We start from the raw sequence: 23,295 nt of genomic DNA, 5'->3' as shown, positions 1-23,295 counted from the left end.
ACAGATATCCGGCTCGGAAGACACACAGCAGGACGCTCTACCTGCAGTACCCCGGATTTTCACACGCACCTAACCCTGCATGCAACTGGAGAGTCGGCATTCTTCGGCGTATTTTCGGAAGTCATGAAGCAACTGTTGTCCTCCCTTTCAGAACCACACCTCTTAGCCGTCACACTCATCCTCACAACACAACCTGCGGCCCACAACTATGATAACACCACGTTGCTATACCCGACACTAGTCACATGACCGATACACGCTACCAGCGGTACGAGAGCTTATCGTCGATACCCCTTCACGCTACATTGTAGTTGTGTCCTACTGTACACGCTAATGGGTTTAGAGATTTGTATTTTAAGTGCGCAACTCAGTTTGGTGACAGGTGATACCTTGAAACGGCAGTTGTTCATACGCTTTCAGATCATTTGCGCCCAAGACGGCGTTCCATATGTTTTACGAGTACAAGTACAGTATGTACATACCATACTGTACTTGTACATGCTCTACTTGGTACTGTCCTCGCATTTTACACGTACGCTCGTTGTTCGTTGATCTATCTTATCATCTATACTTTAGGCAAAAAGCAAATCACTGCTTGTCAGCCCACTTTCGCTCATCAAGCTTGACTCGAACTGCCTTGGTCTGGAGGTAGTTCTCAAGACCATCTCGACCCATCTCCTTACCGAAACCAGACTGCTTGTATCCTCCAAAGGGAACGGCCTCGTGGAAGGCGTTGTAGCAGTTGACCCAGATGGTACCGGAGGCAATGTTCTCAGCAACATAGTGGGCCTTGTTGATATCAGTGGTGTGGATACCAGCGGCAAGACCGTACTCGGAGTCGTTGGCCATGTCAATCACTTCGTCAACGGTGTTGAACTTGGTGATGGTCAGGACGGGGCCGAAAATCTCCTCTCGCACAATGGACATATCGTTGTTCACGTCGGTGAAAACGGTGGGCTGGATGAAGTATCCCTTGTTAGGACCGGCCTGGGCAGATCCTCCACACAGGAGATGGGCGCCCTCCTTCTGGCCCTGCTCAATGTATCCCAGAATCTTCTTGAACTGGTTCTTGTTCTGCTGGGGACCCTGGAGAGAGTTGGGGTCGAAGGGATCACCGACCTTGACGGACTCAGCCTTCTTCTTGAAGGCCTCGACAACCTGGTCGTAGACACCGGCTTGGACAAAGAGTCGAGAGCCGGCGCAGCAGACCTCTCCGGAGTTGAAGAAGATACCGAGAGCGGCGGCAGAAAGAGCGTCCTCGAGGTTGGCGTCGTCGAAGATAATGTTGGGGGACTTACCACCGAGCTCCATGGTGGTCTTCTTGAGGTTGGAGGTCAGGGCGGTCTTAGCAACCTGCTTACCAGTGGCGGTGGAGCCGGTGAAAGCAATCTTCTTGATGTCGGGGTGGGCGGACAGAACGCCTCCAACGGGGCCATAACCGGACACAACGTTGAGAACACCCTTGGGGAAGCCAGCCTCCTGGGAGAGCTTACAGGCGTACAGGGCGGACAGAGGGGTGGACTCGGCGGTCTTAAGAACCACGGTGTTACCAGTGGTCAGAGCGGGGGCAATCTTCCAGGCCCACATGAGCAGAGGGAAGTTCCAGGGGATGATCTGGCCACACACTCCGAGAGGCTCCTTTCGGGTGTAGTTGAAGAAGCCGTCGTTGGTCTGGACGAGGTCGCCGCCAATCTTGTCGGCAAATCCAGCGTAGTATCGGAGCACCTTGACGACGAGGGCGACGTCACCCTGGGCCTGGGCAAAGACCTTACCGTTGTCGGTGGTCTCAATGGCAGAAATGAGGTCGAGATCTCGCTCAATGAGATCAGCGAGCTTGTTGAGCAGGACTCCTCGCTCGGAAGGAGCGGTCTTGAAGCCCCAGTTCTTGAAGGCATTCTTGGCAGCCTCGACAGCTGCGTTGGCATCAGCCTCACCAGCCTCGTAAACGGAGATGATGGGGGTCTCGGTGGTGGGGTTCTCGGTCTCGAATCGCTTTCCGGACTGAGACTTGACGAACTCGCCGTTGATGAAGAGACCGACGGGCTGCTCGTACTTGGCGCCGTTGGGCAGGGTCAGAGGTTCGTTCTTGACGGGGGTAAGGGTGGACAGCCGTCGCAGGCCGCCCTTAAACTGGTTGAGAGTGATTCGTCGGAGCATTGTGTGCAGAGGAATTACCTGTACAGAGAGATCCGAATCCAACACGACCTAGCTCGAGATTTTATACTACCTTCAGAGTTTCCCCCCAAGGTTGCTGTGCAGGAGAGATGGAGGAAAGGAACCCGCCGGGGCAGTGGAGAATGTGAGACAGGATCCAGTGATGTGGGGAGAAAGGCATTTCTGACCTTACCTAATTTCAGAGATCTCAACTGGCGTGTCCATAGCCATGGAGATTGTCTGATACAACCCTAGATCCCGTTAGATCCCGTTAGATCGATACAACACCGCTCAGACGTTGGCGTTTTGACTTTGAAAGATTGCTAGCCAGAACGTCGTGGGGGGCTCACTTTTGGGACCTTTTAGCAACTATCCAACGGGTATGAGGTTAAACCTATAGCTCGCCAAGCAAACTTGATAAAGATGGACTCTTAGTGGACCACCTCGAGAGTAGAGATTTATGCAATTGCAATTGCTTTTGCTGCTGCTCGCTCACGGATGCCGTATCCTCGTTCCTGAGACAGTATATTTTCGCTGCATTGCAGGTACGAGCGTTACGGGCCTGGTTCGCCAAGTCATGTGTGCCCTCGGACATATACCGACATTAGACTGCGGCCTCACCATGCACCTCCCCTTACATTTTCTTACTTTGCTATAGGAAAACGTGCTCAAAGAAGATAGTTCTACTTGTAGCGTACAGTACTTGCATACTGCCTCGTACCGGCGAGACGACGGTTGCAGTGGGCTTACAAATTCTGCACTTTGCTCACTTCTGTGATGTAGACACAAAAGAAAAAATCAAACACGATAGCCGGGAACAGGCTTAGATCACAACCTGCGTATTACTCTATATATTCGGGCTAAGTATCTGTAAAATGTTCACAGCGATTAGTGGGCGTTCTTGAGGAACTCATCGTACTCCTCGGCAGTGAGCAGACCCTCAGTCTCCTCGGCACCCTCGATGGGCTTGACCTTGGCGAGGTAACCGTTTCCGTTGGGCTCCTTGTTGATGAGAGAGGGAGTGTCGGCAACGTCAAAGTTAGACTCGACCACCTCGAAGTCGAAGGGAGCAATGATGTCGTTGGTAGCCTTGACGGACTCGACGTTTCCAAAAGCATCGTCCTTCTCGATCTCGTTACCGGCCTCCTCAACCTCAACGAAAGTGGCATCTCCAAGGGCCTCAGCAGCGTACTTGGTGATACCAATGAAGGCAACGCCGTCCTCGTGGAAGGCAACCCAGTCGTGATCCTCGGTGAACTTGAGGGTGTACTTGTTGGAGTACTTGTCGGGAATGGAGCCCTTGATGAGGGTGTGGTTGAGTCGCATCATGGTCAGAGGAGCCATTGTAGGAGCCATGGTGGCTCGGGGAGCGAATCGGAGGGAAGATCGGGCCAGAGTTCGAAGCATTGTGTGTGTTTTTGTGAGTGTAGTTGTGGTGGTGGAACGATATGTTGTCTGGGGTAGGCCACAGTTAAGTTAGGTGGATTGGGGTGACTCGGTTTGACTCAGTGAAGGTAGGGTAAGTGAAGTAGAGAGAACTGTGGGGGTGATCTGATAAATGTGGGTGAATAATGAATCACAAGAATGAGAATCAATATAGACGAGAACAATTCCCGACCACCCTAGACTCTATATACACCACACAGTTGCTCACAAACTCGAGCTGTTCTAGGCCGGCAACTAAACCTTGGACTATTGAGACAGCCGCCTTAACGAGATACGATAATGTGCAGTAGTTGCAACTGCGTACTCAGCTGCCTGTCAGACTCAGTGCTGAGAACACGATAACACTGAGTACAGTTGACGCGGGTGACATGATAGAAGCCGACTTGAGCTTCGAGAAATCGAATACTTGGGCCCCTTCTGTGATCTGTCATTGCTCCTGAAGGGCCATCCCTAGACTGGAACCACGGTCCAATTCACCCCACACAACCAATGATTCAGCCGCACATGGGTCTGATGCGTACTTATGTGCACAACTTGCAGGCTCGGTGCTTCATCAGAGGATACTATGGAAGCAGCTTTCAGGCGACCGTCTGAATAGGGGACAGTACGAAATTTGGCTACAAACAGGCATCTACAGTATGTACACACGAGTAGTCGAGTGGCTGAGAAATAGTTGACAGATATTCTACAAGTACAGACGTGTGTCGGTTGATCGAGAATCCATATCTTCTCAAATGATATACAGGAGAGGTAGACTTTTTCTTTCTTTCTCCAGCGCCGTTCCTAATACTTGTACTATTACAGTATCTCGAGATATCACCGTTTTCCAGGCACTTAGGTAAGTGTCTTAGTTGGCTGATTACTTGGGTAAAATTTGAAAGCCAGGACATCATCAATATCATTTAACTAATGTCTGTTAGCTGCACAAAAATGGAAACAATCCCAGAAGCACTCATAGCTCTTGCAAGATACCATTTATCAATAGACCCCATCAAATAATCATCATTAACCAGGACTGTGGTCTCGAGAAATGTGACAGGCCATCAATGCTCTTCCTACTGTAGGTTAAAACAGGTTAAAACAGGTTAAAACAGGTTAAAACGCCATCTGCCCGTAATACTGTAGTCAGTGATATTACATACAGCGACTCTCTCAGAGCAAGCTACAATACCTGCCGGTATGGTACTTGTCCGAGATGTTGCACCCACAGGTCATTTCCAGGTATGTACAGTACATACTTGATACTGGTACATGCTCCGAACGCAAAAAATGCACGTGACTTTTACCTGAGCAGTAATTAGAGATGAATGTTAGCAGCATCTGGCTTACATGAACGCAGTCATATATTTTATCCACTTTGAGAGCAACCAGACCCCTCAGGTAAATTTCCTTTATTGTTCATATATCCGACCTACCTATTTCGGCTCGATATTAAAGTGCTCTTAATTACTCACGTATTGTACTGACAGACCGACCATGTTCAGAGTGCCAAAATAAGGTTGCAGCATCCAGTAACATTTTCAACCTTCATCTCTCACACGACGTCATCGCATCCCAACTACCCCTCTACACAACAGACTCGAAATGCTCTACGAACTCGTTGGAATCGCATCGGTGACTCCGGCACACGCGGCCGCCAAGCAGGCCGTCACCCAGATCGGCCGAATGATCATCGGCAACAGAGGCGTGGTCCGCCTCATTGAGTGCTGGCGATTCAAGCCCCTGCCCCAGATCATGAAGGCCCAGCAGAAGAGCTACGTGGTCGGCGACTACTTCTACATGAAGTTCGACTGTTCTCCCGGAGCCCAGGGCGAAATCATGCGAGCTGTCCAGGCTGACCCCCGTTTGATTCGAACCTTTTGCGTCAAGCTGAATGAGAAGTGAGTATGATATGGTTGCTCTTGAACAGAGTAACGAAGCTGGAGAGCTAACTGGGACAGGCGAGAGCTATTTTGTGAGCAGAAGTGCCCGTTTGGACAAAAAATGAAGTCTTTGCTCATTCTATCCTTTTCTATTTAAGATGCTCTTTTGACAATCATTCTCTAATCTTGAGTGGCGTCTTGAATAAGCAACCCAAGTCTAGACACGGACATGTTGGATTCTAGTCTTCGCCAAGCCGTCGGAATTCCTCCTCTGTTACCTGAAATAGCACCTCGAGCTATTAGAAGCGACCAGACATTTATATACGACTTGAGGCAGTTCCTCGTTGCATTCAAACAACTATATTTCTACACATCTTCAACATACTAACACAGATCCAGCAAAACCCTCATCTAGCATCTCTATTTAATGTACATATTCGACACAGTGTAAGTGATTTTCTTGCCTAAGGCGTGCCTGTAGGTGGACAGTATGTTCAAACTTCAGAACAAGGGCATTAGTTAAGGAGTAAAGACGACTCTTGCCCGTCTTGTGTGTGATACAACTGTTCTTATCTCGTGTATCCGAGACACTGTTTTAGCTAATACATGGTCTCGAACACGGGTGTGTGTGCATACTCATAAGACTACATACCGGCACTGGTACGAGGGAGTAACACTGTCAGTAACTACAACTGTTCAGATATGAAGTCAAATAAATCTCTCACGGCTGCAATATCGTAGATATATACTGGTGCCGTACATACCTGTACACGGATTACAAGTCGTTAATCGTCTAAAGGTCTATGCGAGTGTCGTCATGACACGACGACTCATTGGCAAAAACTGCATATGCTACCTTTAGTATGTACTGTACATACATCAATATCACACGAACCCCATTAACGTACTGTTTATTGTCTATATTTTAGTCCCCCCTTGTCGTTCCTCTATCTTACAAATACCTCTCTTAACCTCCTCCCCTACATAGTGTAAGCGGACTTGTATTCTCGCATGATGACGGGAACGGCCGAGGGAGGCAGATGACCCAGCTCGGTGATAATCTTGGTGAGATTTGCGGCAGGAGTCAGATCGTAGCACAGATTGAGGTACTTGAGCGAGGTCTTGGCCTTGTCTTCAGGAAGCTTCTTCTTGTCACTGATGTAGGTGTTTGCCAGCATTTCGGGGAAGGCCAGCTCGTTGAGAGTGACAGAATCGAGCTGGACTCGGTCAGAGAACTTCATGGACTCGCATAGGACGATCACGGGGATGTTCTTTCGCTTGGCAGCAGTGGCGATGAGGGCAGAGCCGACACGCGAAAGCAGAGCGCCGTTAGAAAGCATGGCATGGGCTCCCAGAAAGACTCGAGAAACGTCGTCCAGAACATGAGCCAGTGCCGAAACCAGAATGTAGATGCACTCAATGCCCCGGGCAGACAGATCTCGAGCCAGCTTTCGGCCCTCATGCAGAGGTCGGGAGTCGACCACAATGATCTTGAACCGCTTACCGGCCTGGTGAGCAGCAATGAAGGTGTTCTCCACCACCTCGGAATGTGCAAAAGTGAGGACGGTGTCACCGTCGGCAATGTCGTTGACGGCGCTCTCCACGATGACGGATCCACTCACATCGATCTTCTCCTTGATGTACTCGTCAATCTTCTCCACCAGCATGTCTTTGGCAGCCTGATCGGACATGTCAATGCTCACCACAGAAATTTCCTGCTTGAGCCACCGAATGGCATTACCCATGGACACAGACAACGGTCGTGCAGAAATGACAAAATCAATCTGGTGACCAAGATGTGTAGTGAGGTTTCGAGACAGTGTAGTTCCCTCGGGAGTCTCGTAGTCAGCAATAACCCGCTGGAAGGCCTGCAGAAGAGTTCGGGCTCGGTCAGAAGAGCCCACAATCTGATACGACGAGTACCGGAGTGCCAAGGTGATCACCTCGGGATGCACGTCCTTGCCAGCATCCGCTGCAGTCACCTTTCCTGCCTTCTCAAGGTGCCCAAACAAAGCGGGTCTGGAAGCCCGGGTTCGATCCTCCTTGGACGATGCAGAGGCGGACGATTGATTGCTTCCGCCTTGTGTGTTATTGCTGTTGTTTCCGGTGTTTGAAGATGAGCCTCCCTCCTTGGCTGCGGCCTGTTGCTGTTCCTTCTTGGCCTCTCGTGGATCTCGAGTAGGAGCCTGGCCCGATGCCTCCTTGGAAGCCGCACGCTTGGCGGCCTTGGCGGCCTTCTTCTGTGCCTTAAGCTGAGCGGGTGTAAGTTCTGACATGGCGTGAGAGCTGTGGTGGTTTGATGATATCTCCAGTTATAGTCATCAGACTAGATTTTTTTGCATATATTAGGGTTCCAGATTTCATTCGGGGGTTTAAATATGTTGCAACCACAACTCGAACTGACAACTACCAAGATCATTTTAAAGTTACCCGGCTTTCCCAACGAATCACAGCACCGCAAATTGCAACCTCCAAAATCATATTGCATCACCAAAGTCATCTCTGGAGCACACACCAATACCGCAAAAATGGCTCTGTTTACTTCGCTAGTCGGTGCATCCGGTCTTGGTGAGTATCGCAATGCGCGACGAGATTGTCCACCGACAATTTCCGCTGCTTCGACGACATGTTTTTGTGTCTTAACCATCGACTTGCAAGTGACACAAAGGGTTCTAGACATGTTTGACCAATCTTGACTGGAATTGGAGTGGTTGTTGGCACGGATCAACTGCATTGCTTATGATGAATCAAGCGGTGATCTCAGATCGTCTTCAATTCGGTTCTGATATGGACTGCACACCAGATACCAATCATGCTATCAGATATCTTCGCACACATCACATACTAACTCAGGATTCGCTACCAAGTTCCTTTCCAACAAGATCCGACTCAAGCCTGCCGGCTACTACCCTCTCGGATACGTTTTCTCCGGTGTGGCCTGGGCTGGCCTCGGACTCGTGCTTCACAACGTTCATCAGCACTCCTTGGAGGTTCTGGAGAAGAAGAAGACTGCTCTCAGCGAACAGCGAACGGAGTAGACACGGTTTTAGATAACAACGATAATTTATGCATGAATTGACATTTCATATTTGTCTGTAGTGGGCCATGCTTAATAAGCACCTCATTCTTTCGATTAATAAGCACTAATTAACAGTCCCAAGGTGACCCCTAACCTTTGTGTCCTCTTTCGTTTATTTGGCACGTGACCTAAAAAGGCTAATGCTAGAGACTGTCGCGTTGTGTAGAAGGTGTCACCCCGGCAACAGTTTAGCTTTTCACATGCCAGCCCTTGGTGACAGGCTAAAATAATAACAGTACGGTCTCAGATGATTGTTCATGCCGTCTCAGAACGGCTCTGTGTTTTTCTCTGTTTTCGGCGATCGACCAGAGGCACCATGTCACATGTTGAGCCCCTGAGCCCCCTGTTTTTAGCTTAAGCCATACGCATTTTAACGGTGCGTACTGCAGCTCAAGAATGCGTGTTTTTCGGGAGTCTCAGGGGTCCCGTCAGGTGCTGTGAACGCGGTAGGAGGGAGTGTTATCGATTAAACAAGTAGTATGCTGTCAACTTGTCGGCCCTATTGTTCTAGTCTTTTGGGCCCATTAATTTCCCTCAATTTCGCCCGTTTCAGCGCGGCCTTTATTTACTCATTTCTCACTTCAATTTCGCTTCGTTTACCGGTCACAGGTGTTTCAACCCCTTCTTTCGGAATGTGTGCAGGGGCGCATTATTTTGGACACGTAGTACCGGTACGAGTACATACGGGGGAGGTGAATCACGGGGGCCCACGAGGACAAGTACTGGAAATAATAATAATGACACGTGCCAGCGAGAAACAATTACACGGACATAGTTGAGTTGTATTGTATGTTTGCACAGAGTAGTGACTGATTTTTTTTTTTTATTGTCAATAGTCGGCTATTTACTGGAGATATTTCTTTGAAGATTGCCACAACGGACCTACCGCGTCGCTCCATGAAACAAACACCTATCAGAATTGGGGAGTTAGAATGAACATGCTAGATTTGGCGCCATTAGCTCCCGCTTAGGTGCCACCTGGACAGCTGCTGCTGCTGCTGCTGCTGCTGTCTTGTGTTTCGCTGAGCACGGTTACTTGCAGGTTAGCACTAGCACACAGAGTTTGACTTTCCTTCCAACACATCAAACAGGAGAAGGGTGTTTAGTATCGGGTGTTATCTATCTTGAGTAACATTTTGCAACTACGCTACCGACCACACTTGGTTCAAATTCCTTTGCGCTTCTTCCTACGACACAAGCCCACACGTGTTTTCCCCCGTCCACACGTCGTGCAATAGGCTTATTAATTCAACACACAAACACCACACCACCACACCACCACACCACTATCCACACGGATCGACGCGCTCATGGCCATCAGTTACGAGCCCGGAATGTGAGTATGACGAGAAGGGGAGGATGAACCGGCAATACCACGCCGAAAAAGCTGGTTTCGCGTTTTTTCGGCGTTTCATACGACTGTCAAAATCTCGTGATAAACCCCTAATTACACAACTGCTAACACAGCCGCTGCTGGATCCGAGACGAAAAAGAAGGATGGGTGGGTGCCGAGGTGGTCGACCAGAAGACGGATGGTGAGAAGGTGACCATCAACCTGACACTGGAGAACGGCGAGGAAAAGTCGGTAGAGACCTCCGTATCTGTGCTCAAGTCGTCAGCCGAGGTCCCTCAGCTCCCCCTGCGAAACCCCCCCATTCTGGAGTCCACCGAAGACTTGACTTCCCTGTCCTATCTCAATGAGCCCAGTGTGCTGCACGCGATCCGAACCCGATACCAGATGCTCAACATTTACACCTACTCGGGAATCGTGCTTATTGCCACCAACCCTTTTCAGCGGGTCGACAACCTCTACACCCCCGACATTATCCAGGCCTACGCCGGCAAGACCCGTGGTGAGCTTGAGCCCCATCTGTTCGCCATTGCCGAGGACGCCTACCGATGCATGCTGCGAGACAAGAAGGACCAGACCATTGTGGTGTCAGGAGAGTCCGGAGCAGGAAAGACCGTGTCTGCAAAGTACATTATGCGGTACTTTGCCACAGTGGAGGATCCGCTAGCACCACGAAAACGCGACGTGTCACAAGGTGACTCACTGTCCCACGTCGAGGAGCAGATTCTCGCCACCAACCCCATCATGGAGGCCTTTGGTAACGCCAAGACCACCCGAAACGACAACTCGTCGCGGTTCGGCAAATATCTGGAGATCAACTTCAACAAGGACGTGGACATTGTGGGTGCTCGAATCCGAACCTTCTTGCTGGAGCGATCTCGTCTCGTGTTCCAGCCTGCCACAGAGCGAAACTACCACATCTTTTACCAGCTGGTCAAGGGTGCCTCTCCCGAGCTTGCCAAGGCTCTAGGTGTCGAGGGAGGTGTTCCGGCCTTTCGATACCTCAACCAAGGAGGTAATGATACCATTGAAGGCGTGGACGACAGCGAGGAATTCAAGCTGACCGGTGCGTCTCTCGAGACTATTGGCATCGCCAAACCCGAGCAAGAGAGCCTGTGGAACATTCTGGCTGGTATTCTGCACATTGGTAACATTGAAATTGGCCAGACCCGTCAGGACGCGGTTCTGTCATCCGACGAGCCCTCTCTTATCAAGGCTTGTGAGCTGCTGCAGATTGACCCTGTCCAGTTTGCCAAATGGATCACCAAGAAACAGATTGTGACGCGAGCCGACAAGATCGTGTCCAACCAGACTCACAAGCAGTCGTTGGTGGTGCGTGACTCCGTGTCCAAGCACATTTACACGTCACTGTTCGACTGGCTGGTCAGCGAGCTCAATGGCGGCCTGTGCGACCCCAAAGTGCAGGAACAGGTCGAGACCTTCATTGGTGTACTGGATATTTTTGGTTTCGAGCACTTCAAGAAGAACTCGTTTGAACAGTTCTGCATCAACTACGCCAACGAAAAGCTGCAACAGGAATTCAACCAGCACGTGTTCAAGCTCGAGCAGGACGAGTACGTGCAGGAGGAAATCAACTGGACCTTCATTGACTTTTCCGACAACCAGCCTTGTATCGACCTGATCGAGGCAAAGCTGGGTATCCTCTCTCTGCTTGACGAGGAGTCGCGTCTCCCCGCCGGTAGCGACGATGGCTGGTGCACCAAGCTGTACCAGCAGCTAGATAATCCGCAGAACAAGCATTTCAAGAAGCCGCGGTTCGGCAACACGTCGTTTGTGGTTGCCCACTACGCCCAGGACGTCAACTATGAGGCCGAAGGCTTTGTGGAGAAGAACCGTGACGCTGTGCCTGATGAGCACCTCGAGGTTCTCATGGCCACCAAGAATGATTTCCTCAAGAACATTCTGGATGTGGCTGCCAACATTGCTGCTGAGAATGCCCCTGCTGCTCCTACCAAGCCTGGCCTGCGAGCCCCCAAGAAGCCTACTTTAGGCCGAATTTTCAAGGGCTCACTCATTGACCTGATGACCACCATCAACTCCACCAACGTGCACTACATTCGGTGCATCAAGCCCAATGAGGAGAAGGCCGCCTGGTCGTTCTCTGCCCCCATCGTGCTTTCTCAGCTGCGAGCCTGTGGTGTGCTTGAGACCATTCGAATCTCGTGTGCCGGCTTCCCATCCCGATGGTCCTACGAGGAGTTCATTTCCCGATACTACATGCTGGTCCCTTCTGCTGAGTGGGCCTCCATGGAGGTGCGAGATCTGTGCAACCTAATTCTAGAAAAGACCATCAAGGAGGAGGACAAATTCCAACTCGGAAAGACCAAAATCTTTTTCCGAGCAGGAATGCTCGCCTACCTGGAGCGGCTGCGATCCGACCGGCTCAACGAGTGTGCTATTGTCATCCAGAAGAATGTGCGAAAGCGGTTCTACCGACAAAAGTATCTCGACACCCGACAGTCGATTATCGCTGCCCAGACGCTCTTCCGAGCCCACATTGCTCGAGAGAGGTTCCAGGAGCTGCGAAAGGAGCAGGCTGCTGTCAAAATCCAATCTGCGTGGAGAGGCTTCTCTGGTCGACGAGACTTCAAGCAGCAGCGAGAGGGCATTGTCCGGCTGCAGGCCATCTTCCGGGGTGTTCTTGTGCGACGAAACATCCAGGAGGTGGCCCACAAGGGTGCTGCTTTGACCATTCAGCGAAACTTCCGAGGATATGTGGCTCGAAAGGAGTACCGTAACAAGCTGCAGAACATTGTGCTCATCCAGTCGCTGATCCGACGACGACAGGCCAAGCAACAGCTCAAGCAGCTCAAGGTCGAGGCCAAGTCCGAGAAGCACTTCAAGGAGGTGCAGTACCGACTGGAGAACAAGGTGGTCGAGCTCACCCAGAGTCTGACCGCCAAGCGGGACGAGAACAAGAAGTTGCTGGCCGAGATGGACATGCTGAACGCCCGATCTGCTGCTGCCACCGCCAAGTCCACCGAGAACTCTTCTCGGGTCGAGGAGCTGGAGAATGCCGCTGAGGAGAAGGAGCGAGCCCACCAGGAGGAGGTTCAAACCATGGAGCTGAAGCTGGCTGCGTTGGATAAGCAATACCAGGCGTCCGTTGCGCAGCTGACCGAGCTGGAGGACGCCAACGCTGCTCTGAAGCAGGAGCTCGAGGCCAAGACCAAGGAAGTCGCTGACAAGATTGAGGCCACCAACGTGCACATTGACACCAACAAATCTCTGAGCGAGCAGCTGGAGCAGGCCAAGCACGAGATTGAGAAACTCAAGCAGAACGGCGTGGTTGCCTCTGATATGGCCTCAGTGTCTCCTGTTCGAGGCACTCCTGGCACAGCAATGAACGCCAAGCGACGAAACATCAAGCGTCGATCTCTCACCTCTGCTGGCATCGTTGACGGTGCTGCTGCTTTCACTCCCCGACCTTCTGCCGCCGGCGCTGCTGCCGGTGCTGCCATGGGAGCTGCTGCCGGTGCCAACGCTGAGCAGATGATGGCTTCTCTCGGAGTCAATGGCCAGATTGAGCAGCTGCTCGAGTCCCAGAGCGACGAGCTGTATGATGAAGTGATCGAGGGTCTGATCCACAAACTCAACATCCCCATCCCCCACACGTCGGATGACCAGTTTCTGCCTCGAGAGGTGCTCTTCCCCGCCCACATTCTTAACCTGATCACCTCGGAGATGTGGCGGCTTGGCTTTATCAAGGAGTCCGAGCGGTTCCTGGCCCGAGTCATGGAGGCCATCCAGAAGCACATTCTGGAGCTCAGCGGCGAGGCCGTGATCTACCCCGGCGCATTCTGGCTGTCCAACGTGCACGAGATCATGTCTTTCGTGTGTCTTGCCCAGGCCAACATTGCCCAGAACGTGGACATTATGGACGAGATGGGCGAGTACGAGTTCCAGCAGTACGGACGTCTGGTACACGTGGTCAAGGCCGATCTGGAGAACTTGGAGTTTAACATTTATCACACATGGATGAAGGAGCTCAAGAAGCTACTGGACAAGATGATTGTGCCCGCCATTGTGCTGTCACAGGCTCTCCCTGGTTTCATGACCACAGACTCCAACGGCCGTTTCCTCGCCAAGATGTTCACCTCCAACGTGTCCTACTCCATGGATGATCTGCTCAACTTGTTTAACAAGGTGTACAAGGCCATGACCTGCTACTTCAACGAGAAGCACAGCGTGCGACAGTCGTTGATGGAGTTGCTGTCCATGATTGGCGTCAAGGCCTTCAACGACCTGCTTATGCGAAAGAACTTCCTGTCGTGGAAGCGAGGTCTGCAGATCAACTACAACATCACCCGAATCGAGGAGTGGTGCAAGTCGCATGACATTGCCGACGGCGTGGTCAAGTTGGAGCACCTTATGCAGTCCGCGAAGCTGCTGCAGCTCAAGAAGTCGACTCTGGAGGATATTGAGATCATCTACGACATTTGCTGGATTCTCACTCCCTCTCAGATCCATCGTCTGATTGGCCAGTACCTGTCTGCTGACTACGAGGCTCCCATCTCGTCCGAGATTATGAACACAATCTCCGAAAAGGTCAAGCTGGAGAAGAACGCTGTTCTTCTGCTGGAGACTTCTCCTCTGGAGGACTCTGGTCCGTTTGAGATCTGCGAGCCCCGTCTGCTCAAGCGGCTGGACTCGTACATCCCTGCAGTCTTGCAGGTGCCTCTGATCCGTCGATTTGTGGAGCTTACGACCTTGGCGTCTGGGCAAAACAACGAGGACCAGCATGGGAGGATTGATGGTGATATCTCTGAGGAAGCGGCTGCCGATAGTGTCAGTGCCGATCAAATGGTACCGGAAGAGTCCACCAACGGCTACCAAGAAGTGGCAAGCCAATAAGCGCTGTTTTTCTGAGCCCGCGGTCTTGTGGGTGTCTGACAGCGACAGCGACTCGGACTCGTCCGGCGTGTCTGACGACAGCTACATGTCCACCGTGACTCTTCCACGCGCTACTAAAAGACGGTACACTTTGATGAAGCCTCCGCTGTTACAGGGGGTTGATATTTTGTTGTGCTTGTCGCAGAATACCCACAATATGAAAAAATGAAAATTGAGTGTAATATGATTTGAAATTGATTGTTGAAGTTTCTGTGGTGTATCGTGTATCGTATGTTTAGGGCGGGGAGTTGTAAGGAACTAAAGATGGGTGTATAGATTGCGGGGTAATAGCACTAACGTGGATGGAACTACTACTTACAGTGTGGGGTGGGGATGGCTGTTGATGAATTCGCAAGGGATGTACTACTGCTACTGTACTAGTACTTGTATCTGTCTATGGGATGACATGGAGCATAGGAATGCGACTGTGTAGCCGTTGGCAAAAAAAAAAAAAAAGATGTAGTTCCACAGCTGTTTAGCAAGTGTTGGAAAAACAGCATGTACCGAATGTACGTAAGCAACTGATACAACACGAATACAATATGGTACAATGTACTCGTACTAGTACTTGTACTTGTACTGTACACCAATGGCTATATCAATGGCTATATGTATAAAAATGATTGAGTCCATGACAGCTATCACCACAGTGCATTCAATAAGAGGCAAGTGTGACAAGAGACAGTCGCTACAACCACGGTACTACTGTAGGATCGGATGAGAGGGTTCAACCACGAGACTGGGCGCAATGGCGATAATTCATGCTGTGATAACGACCCAATTGTGTATGTACGTACATTCGACATATTTATTTGATACACCGTTCTACTCATCCCGTAACCCTGATACCGCACTTGCACTTGTACAAGATTTGAGGAACCGTGTCTAATTGGGAATCTCTTCCGATCAAATCTAAGTAATGAGATGAAATGCATGGAATGAATAATTACCCCAAAGAAACTGCTCTAATAAGAGCGCAATTACAAGTACTGCGGCATAGGATACAGAGACGACCCAACAGAGGGCGTATAGTGGTCACGTGACTAGCCAATCACGTGACCAGCCCTCCCCCATCCACGGTTCGTTATTATCACCCCACATGGACGCGTGTAATATCATAATTGTCGTTGTACACTCCCTAATCGGATAAGCTCCGAAGATGCTTAATATCGGTTGAGGTTTCACTCCGTCAAATGAGGCTGTGCGGTGTGGAGAGGGTGATTGGTGTGGTGGAGGGGGGGGGGGGGGATGGTTAAGAGGTAGATGGTGGCCAGGTAAAGGTGATTCATTAAATATGATGCAGCCCTGCTTTCATATTCAGTATACATCAATACTTGTACAATAGCTAGCTCCACGGTACTTGGAACCATTGTTTTCTCGTCGTCTCCGCACATTAAAGTTCCTTGTGGGTTGCGGAAAACAACACGTCTCTTTCTTTGGAATGCATGAGAAACAGGGGCACATCACGTGCCCAGAGTGGTGGAGCCAGACCACACTCGTCTATTTTTAGTCCCCTGTTGCCGAGTCGGTGGAGTTTTCGGTTTAGACCAGTGTCGTGTGCCCCGGTTGGTAGGAAGGCATTTACCGTAGCTAGGGTTGCCCGGACCGTGGCGGTGTATGGGGTGTTAATTGTCCCTCAATTAGGAAGGGAGGAGAGTGTAGTGAAGGGTTTGAGTCGGGAAGGGTCGGAGTGAACACAGCATGTTAGTCAGCTGTGTAAGCGCGGGTGCGGTATTAGACAGCTGTGATTGGTTGAACAGATTGGCCAAAACAGCTTGGCTTATCAACCTACCATGGTGAAAACTCTTACGTCTCTTCCCATCTACACTTCAGGGCTACCTAGTTCTCGTACCGGCGCTTTACTATCATTGTAATTACAAATGCCCATCACTTTTACTTGTAGAGTAATGTACGACGAGGATAAACTTTGGCTGCCACGTTTGGGGCCCTAGCCCAAGCAAACCAGTGCAATAATAATAAATCATGATGATGTGTCGGATATGATACGAGAAATTTCCGGGGTTCAAAAAGCGCCGTTTCAAATCTCAGAGCCTGTAGTAGACCACTGTAGGTGCATTCTCCGTCCATAGTGTTTCGCCTCCATTTTAACTCTCTCCAAAACATACACACTCACACACACACACACACACACACAGTTCGTCTATCTGTATGGTCATCACACATCATCAGTGAACTTAGCTAGCTGCTACATCCACGTCGACGTCTCAACTGACATACAACATCCATCATTGTCTGATACGTACGCCGAGACCAGATTTGAAAACGACACAAAAGGCGGAAACGTATCATTGGACCGGTAGACTCGCAACGTCTAAAAAAGTCTCACGACACCACTCCCCATTGTGAGCAAGCTACTCTACACTGCACACACGCACACAACACACCTCACACTACACACGCTACGAACGCTGCCACAACCCCCCCTCAAACACACGACGCGACGTAGACGACGAAATCAGAGACAACCAAGATGATGCGAGGATTCAAGCAGCGAATGCTGTCGCGGTCCAAGTCTCACAGCGAGTCGTCGACCAAAAACAAAAAGAAGGAGGACGGACCCAAGCGCACTTTCTCGCTAGGCGACCGCAAGAAAACCCCTGAGCCCACCCCTGCTGCCGCTACGCCCTCCAATGTCCAGGCCGCCGCTACGCCGGTCTCTTCGTCTTCGAGTGCCAGCAGCATAACCTCTGTCAGCGGGTCCTCTGGTAACAACAACTCCAGCAGCAACAACAACAGCAACAATAACATCACCAGTGGTGCAACTAACACCACCAATAGCAGCAATGCTAACACCACCAACCCTGCCACATCATCCAACTCCAACCCTTCGACCGGCAACGTGTCCTCCATGTTGACCCCCCAACAGCCTGCCCAGTCACAGGCAGCGCTCCAGGGCCTGCAGCAGAACCAGCAGCAGCAGGGACAGCAGATGGACACAAACACACCGCCAGCCATTCTCGTTGAGGGACCTACGCAACTGGGCTCGGCCCAGGCGTCGAGTCACGTGACCATGGGCCACGTGACCGGCCACATGAGCACGCACTCGGGCACCCCACATCACCACCCGTCGTCTCCGGGCCAGCTGGAGACCATGCCCACCGATCTGGAGCCTCCCAAGCGCCACTCGTTTGAGCTGCTCAACGCGGACGGCCCTGAGGTCAAAACCCCCCGTCGACACAACTCCAGCCGTCTGGAAATTTCCAAGGAGCGGGAGCTGGAGCGTCTCCCCGGTTTCAACGAGGTGCCTTTCCGAAAGCGCGCGGAGCTGTTTTTGCAGAAGGTCAAGCAGTGCAATACCATTTTCGACTTTGGCGACCCGTCGTCTGACATTCAGGGCAAGGACATTAAGCGGATGGCTCTGCACGAGCTGCTGGACTTTGTCGCTAACACGCGCATCACAATCACGGACGAAATGTACGCCCAGGTGGTGGGCATGTTTGGCAAGAACATCTTCCGGCCCACGCCTCCACTGGTGAACCCGGTAGGAGAGGTTTTTGATCCTGACGAGGACGAGCCTGTTTGCGAGGTCGCATGGCCCCACATGCAACTGGTGTACGAGTTTTTCCTCAAGTTCATCGAATCACCGGACTTCAACCACACGTCTGCCAAGAAGTTCATCGACCACCGGTTTGTGCAGAACCTGCTGGAGCTGTTTGACAGCGAAGACATTCGGGAGCGGGACTGCCTCAAAACTACTCTGCACCGAATCTATGGCAAGTTCCTGAATCTGCGAGCGTATATCCGGCGGTCCATCAACAATGTCTTTTTCCAGTTCATTTATGAAACGGAGCGGTTCAATGGCGTGGCCGAGCTGCTGGAGATTTTGGGCTCCATCATCAACGGCTTTGCTCTGCCGCTCAAGGACGAGCACAAGATCTTCTTGTCCAGGGTGCTCATCCCTCTGCATAAGGCCAAGACTCTGAGCCTGTACCACCCACAGCTGGCCTACTGTGTCGTACAGTTCCTGGAAAAGGACCCCTCGCTTACCGAGGAAGTCATTCTGGGCTTGCTGCGGTACTGGCCCAAGGTTAACTCGTCGAAGGAGGTCATGTTCCTGAACGAGATTGAGGACATCTTCGAGGTGATGGAGCCGACGGAGTTCCAGCGGATCCAGATCCCCCTCTTCTCGCAGCTAGCTAAGTGCATCTCGTCGCAGCATTTCCAGGTGGCCGAACGGGCACTGTACTATTGGAACAACGAGTACTTTTGCACGCTCATGTCGGAGAACATCACCGAGATCTTGCCGGTCATATTCCCTGCGCTGTACGAAAACTCCCGCGGCCACTGGAACCGCACCATCCACTCTATGGTGTACAATACTATGAAAATGATCATGGAAGCCAATCCGCAGTTGTTTGACCAGTGCACCATGGTGTACCAAGAGCGACAAGACCTCAAGGAGGAGCACGAGGCGCTGGTGGCGAAGTGGTGGGATATGGTGGTGGAACGTGCGGCCAATAGTCAGGAGAACGTTGATTCGCCACAATTTGCCAAGCTGCTCAACCAGGCCCAGGAGGAGTTTTCCATGCTCAAGACCGAGGACCGGGATCTGCAGATGAGCGGAATTCCCGAGGAGGGGGAGGAGGATAGCAACAAGCTTGCTAATAACCAGGGTCCCGAGGAGGGCATGGAACATGACCACCACGAGCAGCACCAACAGCACCAGGGACTTGGACAGCATGAGCAGCAGCAGCAGCAGCAGCAGGGTGTTGAGCAACAACAACAGCCCCACAATATCCAGCCTCTGGGGGTTGTGACTAACCATGAGACTCCTGTCGTTGCTCATAACGATGAGGAGCATACTGGTTTCCACACCCCTCGCGGTAGCAGTGACTTTCCGTTTGGATACTAGCTTGTAGGTAATAGCATGGACATAGGATTAATTATTGAAGACAAATATTACGGAAAGGAAGACCACAGGTCTTGAGCGGACAACAGTAAACTACTGTATAACTACAGTACGAGTAGAAGTATGTACTTGCACACTCGCATGCCACCCAAGGAGTACAGTGTACTTGTACAACTTTGCCTTAGGTTTGGGCCATGCACGATATTTCTGCATGTAACTTCTGCCATCAGCACCATCAACATGGGAAAGAATACCGACAAGTTATACATTACACAGAGCGAATGGGCACTAGGAGATCACAGTGTCGGCGGCGGAAAAAAGAGCGAGGCACAATCTGGCGTCCAGAAGAATCCCTTTTGGCACTGCACTATTGGCCAGCAACCTATCGAGCACAAGAACATGATGTGTGACAAGCTGGGTTACGTTTACGACATCAAGAACATTGTGCCTTACATTGTCAAGCAGGGTAAAAAGGCCGGCAAGAAGGGCGTACCGCATCCAGTGGAGCCTGGAGCCACATTGACTCGAACAGATCTCATGAAGCTGACAGTCACAGTGAATGGAGAGGGCAAGATTATTGATCCCGTGAGCTTCAAGGAGATGAGCAAGTACCACAATGCCGTGGTTGTGCGGCCAAGCAAACGGGTATATTTGGAGGACACAATCAAGGAGCTAGGCAAGAGTGGGAGGGATCCTGTGAGCGACGAAGCATTCACCAAGACCGATGTGTTGAGGTTACGCAATTTTGCTGAGATGGAGGAAGGGGATGGAACATTAGTGAAAAAAGGAGAGGCAGATTCGTCAGCACAAGATATCAAGCCTACGGATCGAACTGGCCAGACCACAACCCATCACGTGGCAGCTTCGTTGACATCCACAACTTATGTACCAACCACTCAGGTGACTGTGATAGAGGAGGATCTGGTGGACAAGCTTAAGCCCAAGATGGCTGAACTCAAGGACCCAGTATATGCTCTGCTGACGATAAATTGCCAGGGCAAACGAGGTCAAATAAACCTGGAGTTGTATCCCTATAATGCACCCTTGACGGTCTACAACTTTGTCAAGCTTGCACAGAAGGGGTATTACGATGGCACCATTTTCCACCGCAACATTAAGCATTTCATGATCCAGGGTGGAGATCCTACCGGCACTGGCTCGGGTGGAGAGTCCATTTTTGGCAAAACCTTTAGAGATGAATGCGGGACCTTCAACCCTCATACTCACGATAGTCGGGGAGTGCTAAGTATGGCGAATAGAGGCAAGGGAACCAACTCCAGCCAGTTCTTCATCACCTACAGCCGAGCCCCTCATCTGGACGGGAAGCATACTGTGTTTGGACGGGTGGTGGACAACTCGTTTCTGACTACGTTGGAGCTGTCTGAGACGGTGGACGACAAACCCGTGAAAAATATCACGTTGGAGAGTGTTAGTGTTTCGAGCGACCCGTTTTCTTTCTTGGAGGGTGGGCATATTAATGCACAAGAGGCCAATAAGAAGACGACGCCCATGGATGACTCGCCGTTTCTAAAGAAGCAGACCGGAGAGAGTGGCAAGATTGGACGGTATCTGAAGCTGTCCGAGCCTGCAGAAGACGCTGCTGACGATCCCACCTCGTCCATTTCTCAAAAGAGGAAGCGAATCACCTCGTTGGCCAACAGTAATTTTTCTGGGTGGTAAGCGAGTGGCTATTGTAGTTATACATGCGTTTCTGCATGGCACCGGTGCATCCTTCCCACGTGGTGTCGGAATGACGTACATCGTGTACAGTATTGTACTTTCATTGTAGTTTGACATTGACAGTTACAAAGATCCTCACAGTTGGATGCGGCATTCTCGGCCCTTCACGTTAGCTACAAGTACTGTACAGTACATACATTACTCGTAATACACATAATCTATTGTATGGGTCTCATATAATCTCTCCCTTTTATTAAACAATACAATATAGGTTTTGTTTAATATAACCATATGGTCCCGTGCTCTGTAGCAAGTGCAAGGCACTTTAACTGCTGTATGAGCCGTGAGTGCATACATTAGAAGCCTGGGCCTCGGCCCAAACGATCTTCTTTTCATTTGCCGTGAAGTGGCTGACCGTTAATTTCGGGCTTTTACGGTCGCCCTTGTCTCTCTTGTCTCTTTTTTGTGCCGTCCTGAGCTCCTTCAAACGTGCTTATTATCCTCCCAACAAATCACGCTTCAGCAATTGACCATTCGCCCTGAGTTTTGTCGCCTTGGCCGCTTTGTGTATGCAGTTGAGGCTTGCTTATCAGCATCAGAGTTGGTTTTAGCTGCACCCACACAGGTGGGCAAGTGAGCCCTCGTGCGCAGAGTTGGAGGTACATGAGAGGCAAAAGGACGCTTATATAGCAGTTTAATCGGGATCTGTATACCGCACCCACCACTCTCTCTCTTACGCACGAAAATGAAGATCGATATTGCTCTTGTTGTGCTGCTGGCTACAGCTGTTTCCGCTGCTCCCCCCACATTCTCCAAGATCCAACCCTCGCCAGACGCTATTGCTTCTGCGGCAGCAACCGCTAAATCCAACCATTGGAAGGACGAGGGCTACGAAACCGTTAAGGGTCAGGTGTTTGACAAATACTACCAGATCTGGCTGGAAAACACCAACTACGACAAGGCGTTCGGACAGGCCGACCTAAAGGCCTTAACAGACGAGGGTATCCTGCTCACCAACTACTGGTCTCTGACTCACCCCTCGCAGCCCAACTACATTGCCGCTGTGTCCGGAGACTACTTTGGAGACATGACCGACTCGTTCAAGCGGGTGCCTGAGGAGGTGGCCACTGTCGCAGATCTGCTCGACACCAAGCACATCTCTTGGGGCGAGTACAGGAACACCAGCCAATACACCGGCTACGACGGCTATGAGTTCAAGAACGCTGATGGAGCCAACGACTACGTGAGAAAGCACAACCCTCTCATCAACTACGACTCTGTCGCCAACAAGAAGGAGCGCCTGGGCAACCTCAAGAACTTCACCGAGTTCTACAAAGATCTCAAGAACGCTGACCTGCCCCAGTGGGCCTTCATCACTCCCAACATGACCAACGATGGCCACGACTCCGATATTGAGGTGGCTGGAAAGTGGTCATCCAGCTTCATCCGACCATTGCTCAAGAACCCCACCTTCTACGACAACAACCTCATCATTCTGACCTTTGACGAGAATCATAACTACCTGACAAAGAACCGAGTCTATGCCGTTCTTCTGGGTGGTTCTATTCCTGACCACCTCAAGGGAACCACCGACGACACCTTCTACGACCACTACACCAACCTTGCTACGGTTCAGGCCAACTGGAAGCTTCCCCATCTTGGACGAAAGGATGTTGACGCCAATATCTTCAAGTTTGTGGCTGATAAGCTTGACATCAAGAACGATGACGTTGACACTACCTGGAAATTCAACAATGTGCCTGAGAGTGGTTACTTCCAGAACAAGAACAAGGGCATTCCTGCTCCTGACGTGAACGCTGTGGGTCGATCTGGCAACCACATTTTGCCTAGCCTCAGAAACTAACCACATTATCCTCCCCCCCCCCAACAAACATATTATAGATTCTACAGTATAAATTCTTTAGCACATCCGATCATG

The 23,295-nt window shown here is 50.9% G+C and overlaps 9 protein-coding genes across 9 annotated transcripts; 6 read left to right on the top strand and 3 right to left on the bottom strand.

Annotated features, from left to right (window-relative positions):
• Window positions 1-588: 588 nt before the first annotated feature.
• YALI1_E00588g (uncharacterized protein) lies at window positions 589-2,157 on the bottom strand (the record flags this gene model as incomplete). Its single annotated transcript, XM_503366.3, has 1 exon — window positions 589-2,157. The coding sequence occupies one exon, from the start codon at window positions 2,155-2,157 to the stop codon at window positions 589-591; it is 1,569 nt and encodes a 522-aa protein (XP_503366.1).
• An 885-nt stretch (window positions 2,158-3,042) lies between these two features.
• On the bottom strand, window positions 3,043-3,561 carry YALI1_E00574g (uncharacterized protein; the record flags this gene model as incomplete). The annotated part of the gene is made up of 1 exon (XM_503365.3): window positions 3,043-3,561. One exon carries the CDS (start codon window positions 3,559-3,561, stop codon window positions 3,043-3,045), a length of 519 nt encoding a protein of 172 aa, XP_503365.1.
• Window positions 3,562-5,184: 1,623 nt separating this feature from the next.
• Window positions 5,185-5,877, top strand: YALI1_E00551g (mitochondrial 37S ribosomal protein bS6m; the record flags this gene model as incomplete). The annotated part of the gene is made up of 2 exons (XM_503364.4): window positions 5,185-5,480; window positions 5,856-5,877. 2 exons carry the CDS (start codon window positions 5,185-5,187, stop codon window positions 5,875-5,877), a joined length of 318 nt encoding a protein of 105 aa, XP_503364.2.
• Window positions 5,878-6,442: 565 nt separating this feature from the next.
• Window positions 6,443-7,738, bottom strand: YALI1_E00533g (uncharacterized protein; the record flags this gene model as incomplete). Its single annotated transcript, XM_503363.3, has 1 exon — window positions 6,443-7,738. One exon carries the CDS (start codon window positions 7,736-7,738, stop codon window positions 6,443-6,445), a length of 1,296 nt encoding a protein of 431 aa, XP_503363.1.
• Window positions 7,739-7,990: 252 nt separating this feature from the next.
• Window positions 7,991-8,500, top strand: YALI1_E00527g (uncharacterized protein; the record flags this gene model as incomplete). The annotated part of the gene is made up of 2 exons (XM_066094422.2): window positions 7,991-8,030; window positions 8,316-8,500. The coding sequence occupies 2 exons, from the start codon at window positions 7,991-7,993 to the stop codon at window positions 8,498-8,500; spliced, it is 225 nt and encodes a 74-aa protein (XP_065950494.1).
• A 1,351-nt stretch (window positions 8,501-9,851) lies between these two features.
• YALI1_E00510g (uncharacterized protein) lies at window positions 9,852-14,767 on the top strand (the record flags this gene model as incomplete). The annotated part of the gene is made up of 2 exons (XM_503362.3): window positions 9,852-9,877; window positions 10,009-14,767. 2 exons carry the CDS (start codon window positions 9,852-9,854, stop codon window positions 14,765-14,767), a joined length of 4,785 nt encoding a protein of 1,594 aa, XP_503362.1.
• A 2,530-nt stretch (window positions 14,768-17,297) lies between these two features.
• Window positions 17,298-19,679, top strand: YALI1_E00437g (uncharacterized protein; the record flags this gene model as incomplete). Its single annotated transcript, XM_503361.1, has 1 exon — window positions 17,298-19,679. The coding sequence occupies one exon, from the start codon at window positions 17,298-17,300 to the stop codon at window positions 19,677-19,679; it is 2,382 nt and encodes a 793-aa protein (XP_503361.1).
• Window positions 19,680-19,799: 120 nt separating this feature from the next.
• On the top strand, window positions 19,800-21,356 carry YALI1_E00412g (uncharacterized protein; the record flags this gene model as incomplete). The annotated part of the gene is made up of 1 exon (XM_503360.2): window positions 19,800-21,356. One exon carries the CDS (start codon window positions 19,800-19,802, stop codon window positions 21,354-21,356), a length of 1,557 nt encoding a protein of 518 aa, XP_503360.2.
• Window positions 21,357-22,101: 745 nt separating this feature from the next.
• Window positions 22,102-23,220, top strand: YALI1_E00389g (uncharacterized protein; the record flags this gene model as incomplete). Its single annotated transcript, XM_503359.2, has 1 exon — window positions 22,102-23,220. One exon carries the CDS (start codon window positions 22,102-22,104, stop codon window positions 23,218-23,220), a length of 1,119 nt encoding a protein of 372 aa, XP_503359.2.
• Window positions 23,221-23,295: the final 75 nt, after the last annotated feature.

The sequence above is a fragment of the Yarrowia lipolytica genome, chromosome 1E, assembly GCF_001761485.1.
Source record: "Yarrowia lipolytica chromosome 1E, complete sequence".
Lineage (NCBI taxonomy): Eukaryota > Fungi > Ascomycota > Dipodascomycetes > Dipodascales > Yarrowia > Yarrowia lipolytica.
The sequence above is the reverse complement of the archived record's forward strand: the minus strand, read 5'-3'. Positions and strand labels throughout refer to the sequence as shown.